This window comes from Budorcas taxicolor, chromosome 4 (assembly GCF_023091745.1).
Source record: "Budorcas taxicolor isolate Tak-1 chromosome 4, Takin1.1, whole genome shotgun sequence".
NCBI classification, from domain to species: Eukaryota; Metazoa; Chordata; class Mammalia; order Artiodactyla; family Bovidae; genus Budorcas; species Budorcas taxicolor.
Window position 1 is genome coordinate 120,157,913 of NC_068913.1, and position 13,329 is coordinate 120,171,241.

General features: G+C 51.2%; 1 protein-coding gene across 3 annotated transcripts in view; it reads left to right on the forward strand.

The window, feature by feature from the left end:
• UBE3C (ubiquitin protein ligase E3C) overlaps window positions 1–13,329 on the forward strand; it is a 114,268-nt gene that overhangs the window by 65,502 nt on the left and 35,437 nt on the right. For 2 of the 3 annotated variants that reach the window (XM_052638499.1, XM_052638501.1), the window contains exons 14-17: window positions 3,051–3,155; window positions 4,215–4,302; window positions 4,768–4,865; window positions 5,698–5,830. In XM_052638499.1, the coding sequence (XP_052494459.1) occupies window positions 3,051–3,155; window positions 4,215–4,302; window positions 4,768–4,865; window positions 5,698–5,830 (424 nt within the window). The remainder of the gene's footprint in view (window positions 1–3,050; window positions 3,156–4,214; window positions 4,303–4,767; window positions 4,866–5,697; window positions 5,831–13,329) is intronic. The other variant, XM_052638500.1, reaches the window with a different exon arrangement.

Sequence of the window (13,329 nt, forward strand, 5' to 3'; positions counted from 1 at the left end):
TAATGATCCTCTGGATCCAGTTAAATTTTCATGATTTCTTAAAATTTGTATTTTTCTCTACAAGTTAGAAAAAATAATTTAAGGAAAGGACAAAAATGTTCTTAGGAGATATGACATTTCTAAAATATTTTGGGAATTTGTCCACACCTCATATTGCCAAATATAACACACAAAAATATGTGTCACCCAGTTAAACTTGGATTTCAGAGAAACAGCAAACGCATTTTAGATGCAAGTGCATCCTGTGTGATACTTGGGGTACGTTTATGCTTCTTAAAACCTGTGTTTGAGACACACTTTGAATAAAGCTCTGTGTAGAAGACAGCTATGCTAAGAATTGTGTTTGGCGTTTGTCTGAGAGTCAGCTCCTCTGGCCGGGCCGTGCCCTCCCCTGACCGGGCCGTGCGCTCCCTGGCCGGGCCGTGCGCTCCTCTGGCCGGGCTGTGTCCTCCCTGGCGCCTCGAGTCCCGCTTCCCGTCCGCTTTCGGATGCGCTTTTCCTCAGGGGCTTCTGCCGCCAGCCCTTCCGCTCAGGCCCGGCTCCGCCTGTGCCTTGTCCGTGCTGCCTGCCTCCCGTCCCCCACCTCTCTCTTCCTCTCGTTCCTAGAAGGCTTTCTGTGTGCACTTTCTCTGGGTCGTGCTAGTCTTCGTTGCTGCAGGGCTGTTCTCCAGCCGTGGGGGCGGGGCCTGCTCTCCAGTGGCTGCACCGCGTCTGTGGTGGTGGTGGCCTCCCCTGTGCGGCGCGGGCTCTCGGGCACACGGGCTCCGGGCCTGTGGCTCCCAGAGCTAGCTTCTCCTAGCATGTGGGATCCTCCTGTTAAGGGATCAAGCCCAGGTCTCCTGCACTGGCCGGCGGAGTCTTGACCACTGAGCCTCCAGGCGAGCCCTCTTTCCTCTGGTTTTGAAAGAGGATACAGTGATGCCAGGAGAGGACACTTTGCACTACTTCTCTTTCATCTCTAGAATATGAGAGTGTGGGAGGGAGTGCCTGTGCCGAGAGTGCATGTTCACTCTCACAGTGATTTAGAGTAAGTCATGGCAGTAGTCATCGCTGAAGAGCTGGACCATGTTTGCCACCTCCAGAACAGAAACGTCCTCGGCAGGAGAGGTTGGCCGGTCTTGAACACCAGAACGTGGAGGACAGCTTGTCTCCTGGGGTCAGGTAGCCGCGGACGTGAGCACATGACCGCTCTGCGGAGCGCCATCTCCTCAGCTGTGCTGTGCGAAAGTGTCAGGACTCGGAGGGGGTGCGGGGGGTGATGCGTGGGAGCCACAGGTGAACGGGTGCCTTTAAATAAACACATTAACTGTCAGAAGGCACGGCTTTTGTTGACAGTTGTGAGTGGTGGGTAAATTTCAGCACAGTAGCTGTTACAGCTGAATTTACGTAGAATACTAGTGTGGGTGTGCGAAAGGAGAGATGCTGTGCCACGCTCATCATGCCTAGGGATCCTGCTTCTGTCCCCACTGTTGGAAGAGCTTCTGCTGGTGTGCTCCGTGTGAACCCCGCTGAGTTTGTCCCGAACCTCAATGAGCAGAACGTAGCTCACTGAGGTATCCTTTCTCCTGGGAGCAAAACTGAGAGACACCCAGGAGTCAGGTGTGTGAGGTCAGCGGCCGTACCCTGCTTGTGACCAGCAGTTCGCCAGGTGGAACCGGACGCTCAGTCCACTTCGACTGGGCTTAAAATCAGTCTCCCTCAAGCACTGGCTGTGTGTGGCCTAACCCCCGAGCAGGCGCCGCAGCCGCAGGACCACAGGCTCTCGCTGCTTACCTGTGCCGCGTTCCTGCTGACTTAGAAAGGACGTTGCCGTAGCATCACAGTAGGCTTTAATGTGCTCTGCGGTGGACGTCACAGCAAAATCGGCAGCGTATGCCCACCAGTGTGAAAGCTGTGTTCTAGAGCTTGAGTGGTTTTTACTGGTGTCGTTTTGTCTGGATGGCCGAGCTGCTCAGGTGTTACTCTTCCTCTTTCCTGGTTATGTGGTCTAGCTGGAGTCTGTGTCGTGGAGCCCTGAGATAGCAACCAAGGACCCCTTCTCTCCCACTTTGGTTGAACACAGAATGACATTTCCTAATGCATTGTTCAAATTGTATTTTACTGAATTGGAAGCAGCGTGTACAGAAGCCTGGCTGACTTTCAGAAAACACGGTCAGAGTCACTACGTACATAGTGGTTGCAGGACCCACTCCTGCTCACAAAGGCCGTGGTCTTGTAAAGACACTTGGGTCTCCCAGTTCCGTGTTGGTTTTCCCTTGTTTACTGCAAACACGTTTCTGCTCCTTGTGTCACTTCATGTCTTTTGAAGCCCGGCAGGACTGTCAGACGCTTTTGATCGCACATCACAGGATTACCAGTCGGTCAGTGGGCGCCGGCTGCTTCTCTAGGTAGCCAGTTGTATTCTGTTTCGGGGGGCTCACGGCAGGGTTCTGTTTATGGAGGGGCTGATGTCCCCTGAGGGGACAGCAGTGTGGTCTGGGCTGGGATAGCAGGTGGCGTTGGGCAACCAGAGTGTGCGGGGAGGCTTTCTGGAGGAGGGTTGGCTGGGCTTGTGTAGAATTCGGGGGGAGCCGTGGACGAACTCCAGAGGCTTCTGTCCGGGAGATACTGAAAATGTCTCTGGAAGATGGACAAGGCGCATCTAGGACACTGCCCCCCTCTCCCCACCGGCATCCTCAGATAGAGTGTTTTTCAGAAGAATTAATGTGTTTTAACCTTAGGAGAACTGCTGTACCTGGAGGTGTCTTTTATTATAGCTCAGGTGAGCTTATGCATTTCCACGTTGTGTTTTAAAAATTACTGCCTCCCTTGTAGCTTTTAAAAAGTCAGCCCTTGCACACGTTTGTGTCATTTTCTCTCTTTGTTGGTGGGTCGTTGATCGCTTTGTACATAAGCTTCCTGCTGTGGTCACGGAGCGAGATGCTCTTCTGTGAGCGGGCTTGGTGTTGGTCTGGCAGCCCCTCGGGGAGCCGTGTGCGCCTCGGCCTCCGTGGTGTGCGGGTGTCCCCGGGCTGCCTGCGTGACCTGGTCCTGCCCCCTCCCCCCCCCAGGTCATCACCAACCTGGTGAAGATGCTGAAGTCCAGGGACACGCGGAGGAGCTTCTGCCCCCCCAATCACTGGCTGTCAGAGCAAGAGGATATCAAAGCAGATAAGGTATTCCTGGAAGATCTTTTACGTATTTTTCATTAAACTTATTCTTTCAGCTTGCATCTTTTCTGAGAAGAATAAATCTTTTCAGGTTGTCTATCATGTAATTAATAATTAGGAGTACACTTTTGTTGCCAACTCTTAGATCACGTAATGGAGCACGTAGCGACGTCACTGACTTAGGCGTGTGTCCTGCAATCGTTGTTAATCCTGATTTGCTTTAAGCCACAAAGTGTATTGGCGTGTAATGGGTTTTTGGGGGAGTTGAAAAACTTTTGCTTTTATTGTATCAGTATATTTTTAGTATTAATACTTAAAAGAGATGGGACTTACCTATGACTTTCTAAAGGGATAGAGGCACATGTGAGTGTTATAAGGTCTAGATGTAAAGTAAATTCGGTAGCGTGGCCTGCTCCGAAATAGTGAAACAGCGTTGCCAAAAGACTCGGGTGCTTTCATTTTTGTTTGTCAGGAAAACACATGACTGGATTCATCTCAGAATCTCGGGGCTGGGGGCAGAGAGTGACTGGGTATAGAAGGAGCAGGACTGCAGAAATGGTAAAGAAAAGAAACATCAGGAGCGTTTCAGAAGCGTTGCTTTGTCCGCACGCACGCTGCATCTTTGCATTAAGCTTGTGGCGCCCAGCCCTGCCCATGGCCCAGGCTGAGGAGCTGCGGCCGGTCCTGTAGCGGCAAGGGCCTCGGGCCTGTGGGCCTTTCTGACAGGGGTCAGATGAGGGGACCTGAGAGACAGTGGGTTAGTACTTACCAGCCTTATTTGGCTACTCATTCATACAACTTGTTTTAGTCATGAATATTTGGTAATGGTAATAAACTGCTAGATTTTAAGGGTAATCTGGTTTCTTTGTAAAGCAATCATTGTGTGGTGATTTACTATGTCCAGATATTACATGTTGTTGATTAGAGCAAGTAGAGATTTCCCTGGAGTGTATTTAGGAAAAATAACTGCAGTGTGAAAATGTGAAAGGTGGCCCACGTAGGCGAGAGTATGAGAGCGTCTCCTGGGAAAGAGCAGGCGGGACTGAGCAGTCTGTGGCCCCGCAGGTCACCCAGCTCTACGTCCCAGCGTCCAGGAATGCGTGGCGGTTCCGGCGGATGGGGAGGATTGGGCCCCTGCGGTCCACGCTGGACGGTGAGTGCCCTGCGCCCACGCACCCCATGCCCCGAGCTGGCCGAGCGTGGGCTGTGTGCTGCTGCGCGTGCCCTGCAGGCCACACTGGACGGTGCGTGCCCTGCACCTGCGCGCCCCGTGCCCTGAGCTGGCCGAGCGTGGGCTGTGTGCTGCCGTGCATGCCCTGTGGGCCACGCTGGACGGTGCGTGCCCTGCGCCCATGCGCCCCGTGCCCTGAGCTGGCCGAGCATGGGCTGTGTGCTGCCACGCACGCCACGGGTTCCTGGCCTGTGGCCTCTGACCTCGGTCAGCTGGGTCAGGAGTCTCATCTCTGGAAAGCACCTCGTGACTGGGAGCCAGCCCCCTCCCACCCCTGGCAGCCCCAGTAGTGCCCCCTGTGCCAGGGTGTCTGGGAGTGCAGCCTGGCAGAGCGCAGCCCCGGATCTGCAGGGGCGGGCAGGCTCACGGGGCGTCCTCTGGTTGCAGTAGGTCTGGAGTCCCCGCCGCTGTCCGTGTCCGAAGAGAGGCAGCTCGCCATCCTGACTCAGCTGCCCTTTGTGGTTCCATTTGAGGAGCGGGTGAAGGTACGCTTCCAGTTGGTTCTCTGCAGATTGACTCAGCGGGTTCAGTGTGAAAAAGTAACACCAGTGGGAAGTTTTCTGAAGCCTGTGATTGAATAATGTGTTTTCTCACTAGATGTAATAGTTGACCATGGTTTATAAAAGCATAACCCAACCAAATACCTCTTGAAAGATGTTTTGTTTCTATTCACCAACTTAGCAAATTTCTGAAAACGGCCTCACTTCTCTACTTACAAAACAGCTTCAAGGGGGTGTTTTTAGGCCTGCCCACTCTTCTCACAGGGTGAACATTTAACACTATTGACATTTCTTCATTAAACCACACACATTAACACAACATTGTAAATCAAATATGCTCCGGTAAAAAGTAAAAAAAGAAACCTCACACACACTTGCACACTCATACTCACATGGCGTTACATAACTCCTGAGCGCCCTCTACTGGACTTTTAGCATAAAACCAGCTACTGGGGTTTTCTCACCCTGGGGATCGCCCTACTGATACCAGCATCAATGTACCGCTTCTCACAGCTGCTCTTCTTCCTGCTCCACCTGGAGTTGTATAGAAGTCTCCAGAAGGAAGTACCGAAAATGTGCCATAGCATGGGATTTTAAAAGTTTGTTGTGAAGTGGGGGAAAGGAGCAATATTACATAAATACTGCACATTTATTGATAAGGCATAACATCAATATTTGGTATCTTGGCCTTTAAAACTCGTCTCAGAATTTATGCAGATAAAAAACTTAAGGTTTATGTAACAATTTCTTCTTTTGGTTGCTTGTGTTTATAACAAAATGTTGTTTTCAAGTAACCTTATAATTTCTCCTTTGTTAGATCTTTCAGAGATTGATTTATGCAGATAAGCAAGAAGTTCAAGGAGATGGTCCATTTCTGGATGGAATTAATGTCACAATAAGAAGAAATTATATTTATGAAGATGCTTATGACAAACTTTCCCCTGAAAATGGTACATATCATTCTCTCTGTATGTGTTCATATGACGGGGAGGCTGGGGGGGTTATAGGAAAGGGTGATCATTACAAAAATTAGTGTTGATCATCTTATTCTGTGATGACTGTTTAAAACAAATGTACATCAGATTTGGGGGAATGTATATCTATTATCAAATAATAATTCTAATATTGGCAAATACTTATTGCCACAGAAACCTTTCAGATGTTGTTTTTGTTTTTTTAAGATAAGAAACTCTTTCTGTCCCCAAATATCTGTCTTTAAAATTTAGTTGACAAGCTTTAATTATAAAAATGTTGGTGGAGAGCCATATACAGACTGTATTTTGTTTATAACAGTCTATGTAAATATCATAAAATGTAAGCCAAGTTAAATATACTAAAGTAAACACCATTGCAATCCAAATTTCTTGATAGAAAGGTAAGTGTGCTTCAGTGACACTTCTATGAGATAAGAGAATTGCATGATAACGTTGATTTGGACAGCATTTAGGGGTGAACGACACATTTTTGTCTTATGTTAATCTTTGGCACTCAGTGTTAACAGGTTTAGTGTTACTAATTTATTTATTAATAATTTTACCTTCAGAATTTGGTGTCCATGCTATCACATGAAACCAGTGTCACATCAGTACAGGTGATGGGAGCTTGTGAGCTGTGGGATAGCAATTGCCTGTTCTTTTAGGGCAGCAATTTAATTTTCTTCCAGAAAAGCAGAGCCTTTCATTTTGAATACTTTCTCTCTTCTCAGATAAAGAGCTATTTTTGTCATTTTGTAGGAGCAGCAGAGGAAGGCTGGCTTCACTTGTTCCCTTACTCTGTTCTCGATTTTGTGTGCCGAATTTTTGTTCTACACACAACTTAGTTTTGTTACGTATGCCGTAGCCCTCTAACGTCCAGCACCGCACACTGAGGCGGACTGAGCTGCAGTCTGACCGTAGACTGAGTGCCCCACTCTGTGGGTCACTCTTGCCTGGGACGCCATGCTTTCAGAGCTTTCTGTATGAGCGAGGCAGAGATCAGCTGCTCTGATCCCTAGCGTAGGTGCTTTGGGGAGGAAGCGAGAGCTCCCGCTCTGGGCCCTGCAGCTCCTTGGAGACGAGTCCCAGCCACAGTCGTGCCGTGCCGCGTGTCACTGTGTTGGCAGTCCTCTGTCTGTGTGTCCCGCTTCACTGGAGGCCTCGTGGTCTAAGCCAGGGTCCCCACAGCTAGCGCTCAGTAGATGTTTGTTGAACTTGTGTTTGAAAACAAGGAAAATGAGCTGTAACAGGGTGTCAAATTGGCCACGGTTGGCAGAGTGTTCAGGGAGGAGCCGAGGTGTGCTTGATGCTTGGAGGCTTCCTGAAATGCAGGACGCGAGGCAGGACTTGGGAACCAGGAGCCCAGTGCCGCGTGAGGGGGCCGCAGGGGAGGGCGTGGCTGTCCACAGCAGACCCGCTTCTGCGCTGGTGAACCGGGGCTTCTGTCAGGGGCTTGAATATCTCTGAGCTCTTCAGCCAAAATGAGATCGTGTGCTTAGCAACAGTTTTCAATTAACTCTAAAACTGTTTCATGGAGAGTACGCTGTTCCTGCTCAATGACACAAGCCCCAGATTCCTAATGACTCCTTAAGCTTGAGAATTACTCAGAAGTTGGCCACACGCCAGCTCTTCAGCTGTGCTTGCTGATAGTCTCACCGAGTCTGAAGAATTTGGAAAAATCATATAATATCTGTATTACAGTGCTTTAAATCTTTAAAGTGTTCTTTAAGTCTGACCCTTATTAATTAAGAAGTTTTAAACCATATATTAAAATTGTTTGATATTTTGCTATGCAGATTGTAAAATTAAATACCATCTCAGTATGTTTAGTTTACTTACGGAAAATTGGTTTGAAGTGCTTTGTTGCCTCGTCATTTACATGTAACCAATAAGTATGATTTTTCCATATATCATTTAGTCACGGAAGCAAATAGTGGCCATTTGTTATGGGCTCTCGTATCTCATATCGTCTCAGAACAGTCTTATGAATTGTGGGTTTCGCCTCCTTTGACACGAGAGCTGATGTGGTGGAGCTCAGAGCAGCTGTGTGGTCTCTTTTGCAGTTGGGAGCTCGGCGAGCAGGGTGACACGTGCATTTCTCTGTGTGGACTGTGGGCGGGAGCGCACCTGCCCTTGGAGCCCGTGGCTCTGAGAGGGGAGCTGGCGCCTCCCACCACGGCACGCTCAGTGTGGGGTGGCGGCTGGAGCCGCACTGGGCTCCGCTCAGTTCCTGAGAGCGCGCTCCTGCTCCTGCCTGCTGGTTTTGTTTTGTTTAATGGGCAAGATTTGTTACCTTGTTTTTCTGAAGAAGAAGTGATAACAGTAAAATCAAAATCCGGTTGACCCTTGAACAATGCAGGTTTGAACTGTGCAGGTCCACTTGGGCAAATTTTTTTTTCTTTTCAAGAAATACATTGGCAAACTTTTTGGAAGTGAAGTGAAGTCACTCAGTCGTGTCCGACTCTTTGCGACCACGTGGGCTGTAGCCTACCAGGCTCCTCTGTCCATGGGATTTTCCAGGCAATAGTCCTGGAGTGGATTGCCATTTCCTTCTCCAGGAACTTTTTGGAGATTTGTGACAATTTCAAAACCCTGGCAGGTGAACTACTCAACCTAGAATACTGCAGAAGTTAAGAAAAATTTGTCACGAATGCATGAGACATATGTAGAGGCTAGTCTGTTTTATCACTTGTTGCCAAAAATATGCACAAATCTATTATAAAAAGTTAAAATGTATCAAAACTTATGGAGACACTCAGAGGACATGTGTGGGGCCCGCAGCTGGGAGGGATGGAAACAGGCGCGGGGGTGCAGGGGAGCCGGAGCCGTGGGAGCCGCCTGTCTGCAGGGTCAGTCCACCCCCTCGACCAGGGCCGCCTCTGCTTGCTGCTGCCTGAGCCCCGCCTCTGCCTGATCACGCCCCATGCCAAACAGAGGCCAGTGGAAAGCGCCCACTTGTGCATCCCTGTGTCTCCCTCGTGGCTGGCGCAGCCCCGCAAGCCCCACGGAGTGCTGCTCATGGTGCCGGGCGCGCTCCCGGGGCGCAGGGAAGAGGCAGGACGCTCCTGGGAGATGTCCAGCTGTCTGGTCTGTGTCCGCAGCTGTGGGTACCACCCCTGCAAGGCAGAGAACCCAGTGTGAGGACCACTGTCAGGGAAAGGGAGACGAAGGAAAGATTTGTGAAGCTGTGGCGGCAGCTACACACAGGCAGGAGAGCCTTGCGCGTCTTGTGGCATCCCGTTTTTATCTTGTATTGAAGGCGTGTTCAGGATTGTCATAAGAAAGGCATTCCTACAGACATGATTTGAGACAAAGTGAAGTCCACATGTATAATAACGTTTTTTCTTCTATGCGTGCTTTTACTAATTGTTTAATTTCCAGTGACATTGATGTAATTAAAAATTACTAAGTGGTTGTGATTATTTTCATAACATTTTAAGTTTACATATTTATACAAAATTCAGATGCATTTTCAGTTAATTTCCTTTTTCTGAAAAATTTTCCAGCTCAAAGTATATCCATATGTTCTGTTAAAGCTTTACATTTACCTGGGTTTAGTCGCTCAGTCGTGCCCAACTCTTGTGACCCTGTGGACTGTAGCCCGCCAGGCTCCTCTGTCCATGGGATTCTCCAGGCAAGAGTACTGCAGTGGGTTGCCATTTCCTTCTGCAACACTTATCTTACATACCTTAAAATTTACTTTCTCTTATTAGCTGTAAAGAAAAAAAATCACTTAGTAACCATGTTGCTTTAAAAATTGTCAAGCGTTTTCAAGAGAGTCTTAAAATTGTGAAGAGAACCCTAAAATTTGTTTCCAGTTTGTTCAAAATGGCATGTTATGTTGCTATTTCATACCTTATATGACAGCCTGCAGGAAAAGGAAGGTGGCAGAGCCAAAACGGAAAGCAGCGTAGAAAGCAGTCTGGCTTTAAAGGTGCCATGAGGACAGGAGAGGCAGTGCCTGGCCCCCACGGGCAGCAGGGCGCTCCCCGTGCCATTGGGATGGTCACTGAGGAGAAGGGACAGCTGCCTGAACAGGGCTCCAGCCAGACAGCAATGCGTGTTCTGGGAAAGACTGCCACAAAGGACAGTTACTAAAAGGAAGGCACATGAGCAGCAGTGTTGGAGCAGGTCCTGTGCGCGGGCGTTCGCTCACCCCCAGCAGTCCATCCTTTGGTGGGACGATGCGAGGGCCAGGACCCGAGAGCCCTTTTTCTGGATTGTTCTGTCAACGCCTGGTCCTTACCGTCAGGAAGCATCTGGTGGTTCAGAACGGCCTTCACGGGGGTTCTGACCTCAGGCGGTGCCCGTGGCCGCCAGACCCCGTGAAAGTACAGGAGGGTCTGCTTTCTCACGGAGCACGTCTCTAATGGAACCTCTAGGTCGGGGCCACGGGGACCTTCCAGACTCTGTACACAACGGTTCTCCAAGGAAAGGCTCGTCAGCAACGTGTCAGAGAACCCGGCAGAGAGAGCATCACGTGAGCTTGGGGGGACCACACCTTTGGAGATGCCATCCTTGCTGGAGAGAGAGCCAAGAACGCACCCGAGCCGGGGCAACACGTTCCTGCTGGGGAGCCGTCCGGATGCGGCATGTGACTTCACAGGACTTCCGGCTGAGCCGGTCGGGGAAGGCATGGGCGGGGGTGGGGGTGGGGGGCGGCTGGTGATAGGCACGGGGGCCTCGGAGCAGGCCCCGGGCAGCCAGAGGACTCCACGTGAAGGGAGCTGCTGGGCGACGACTGCCTCCGACCCAGGCCTGATGACGAGGAAGAGACGCCAGAGGCAGCGGAGCGGGAGACGCACGCAGAGCCCCGGGCAGGGCCTTCTGCTCGTCGAGGACGGCTTCTGACTTGTGTCACACCCTGGGTCTCCCGGGATACGGGCGCCGAGACTACAGCGAACAGTGGGAGCGGGGTCACCGCTGTACAGACAGGTTCAGAGAAGAGCAGAAACGTCGGGGCAGAAGCTGTGATGTGTCTCCTATCAAGTTAGGCCAAATGGGCCTGCCCCTCCTGTCCCCTCCACCACCTGCCTCTGCCACCCTGTGCAGCAAGACCACCCCTCTTCCTGCTCCCTCCCCCGCCCCACCCAGCCTAATGAGCCTGAAGACGGGAGGGGACGGCTTCTGTAGTGACCCACTTCCACTTCATGGTAAAGAATCGTCACACCGCCCAGTAACACGTTAGCTGCTGTGTACGTGAGCGCCTTCCTGTTAAAGCCCGGTGTCTGTATAAGAGACTGCAGTGTCTTCATCATCGTCCTCGTCACCCGAGTGTTGATCCTGCAGACCATCCTGGTCAGGGCTTGCGGGGAAGTGGACAGCCTGTGCTTTCAGAGGCCTAGAGTGAGGGCTGCCGGCCGTAATAATGCCGTGTTAGCTTTCTTCCTGCTTTGACTTGGCCTTCAAGGGGCTGTGTTACCCAGCACTCTGCCTCTCTCTCTCATGATTGAGGGAACTGCTAGTCGCCTTATCATCACAGGTAAGGGGTTCTCAAACCATGGAGCCGTGGCGCCAGCCCTGAATGGTGAACAGAACTGGGACAGCGTGCGCTGCGAACACTCCTCTGCACTCGTTCCTTAGTGCACCAGCTAGACTACTGCAGAGCGCATTCCCGGTGCTTCGTCATCAATGCCTGAGCCACTAGACCCCTAAACAGATAGGCGTTTCTTTTTCACGTTGTTCAGTCCCTAAGTCGTTTCTGACTCTTTGTGACCCCAGGGACTGCAGCACGCCAGGCTTCCCTGTCCCTCACCATCTCCTAGAGTTTGCTCTTCCCTGGTGGCTCAGATGATAAAGAATCTGCCTGCAGTGGCTTTTTACCCAGGGTTTGATGCCTGGGTCGGGACAATCCCCTGGAGGAGGGCAGCCCACTCCAGTACTTGCCTGGAGAATTCCGTGGACGAGGAGCCTAGAATGCTACAGTCCATAGGGTCGCAAAGAGGTGGACACAACTGAGCAGCTGACGCTTCCTCCCGTTTGCGTGTTGTTTGATGTCAGGTGTTGGTGGCACGCACAGCATCTGCGGTGCTGTGTGTCGTGTAGACGGTGCTGTCGCAGGTGCTGAGAGCCGGTGGTGGCTCCTAAAAGCGGATGATGTACACTTGAGCTGGCAGTGAGTGAGCGCAGTGCTGTGAATGTCTTCTCTCTTGCTTTCGACTTTTGTAGTAATGTTCCCCTTTCCTCGCTTACTTCACCTGAGAGTACAGTGTGTAACTTGTATACCATATGACATGTACTAATTGACTGTTCATGTTATCAGTGAGAGAGGCACAGTTACACCTGGATTCTCAACTGTGTGGACCCCGACTCCTGCTCAATTGTTCAAGGGTCAATTTACTTAGGGCCCCCTCCCAGTCTTACCTCCGTAAGTGGGTGCTTTTAATTTGTCTTTTGAATCCAGTGCCAAGAAGCCTAGATTTGATTCTAAAAATACTGTGTTGCTGTGTCTTGTTGTTTACAGAAGTGAGATTTGGGGAGCCACAGGCCCTCAGCTCTCGCCAGAACTGAGAGGCAGCTTCTGTGAAGTCTCTGAGATGGACCCCTCCTCCCCTGCCTGGAGCGTCAGTGCCAGCAGTTAACGGGTGTGCCTTGGTTGAGCGTTTCCCAGTTACACAACGTTTACTTACACTTAGAACTTTCAGAATATGACGCTGCTAACTGCTGACGTTCAGCTTGAGAAGTATTGTATATGCTGAATGCTCACAGTTCGTCCTTAAGGCTGCGTATTGGGAGCGTAGATGTGGAGGCTGTGTTGCACCCACAGTCACCTGCTTGAAATTCTCTCTGAGGATGACTGTGTCTGGTAATTGATCAAAACAGATGCAGATAGCATGTCTGTGGAATTGAGTCACCAGTGAACAGCCCCTCATTTAAGTGTAGTTAGGTGTCAAATAGTGTCTGTTAAAGTGCAGCCCTGCCCTGGCCCTGCGTGCTGCGTGCCCTTGGATGAGTAGTTCACTGTCCCTGTCCTTGGCTTTGTCACAAGGGAATGGGCTGTTCTTAGCCGGAGACGGTTGGGGCATTGGAAGCGGTTCCTGTGTGTGTGTGGTTCCTGGTGTGGGTTCCTGCCCGGGGTAGGAATCAGGTGGCTGTGCGCGTGCCAGGCACAGCGTTTGTCCTCCCTGGTGGGGTGGGGGGCCCTCCGCGCAGGCGCGGTCAGGGCGCACAGGCTCACACGGCAGGTCCTGGGACCTTAACGCTGGCGCTTGCCCATGGTGTGGTGGGGTTCAGTGGAACCTGCGCTGGAGAAGCCCGTCTCCAGGCTGTTTCCTGGAGGCCCCCTGGTGCCTTGAGGTGCTTCGGGAGGTGCTTCGGGCCGGACCCGTGTGAGCGACTGCACACTGCCTTAGCAGTGGCTGCGGAGCAGACCTGCGGCCGGGCCCCGCGCCCACCCCTTCCGTGCCAGGCGCCTGAAGGGTGCAGCGGGAAGCGAGGCAGGACGCGCCTTCGGGGTCACACACCCACCTGCTCTG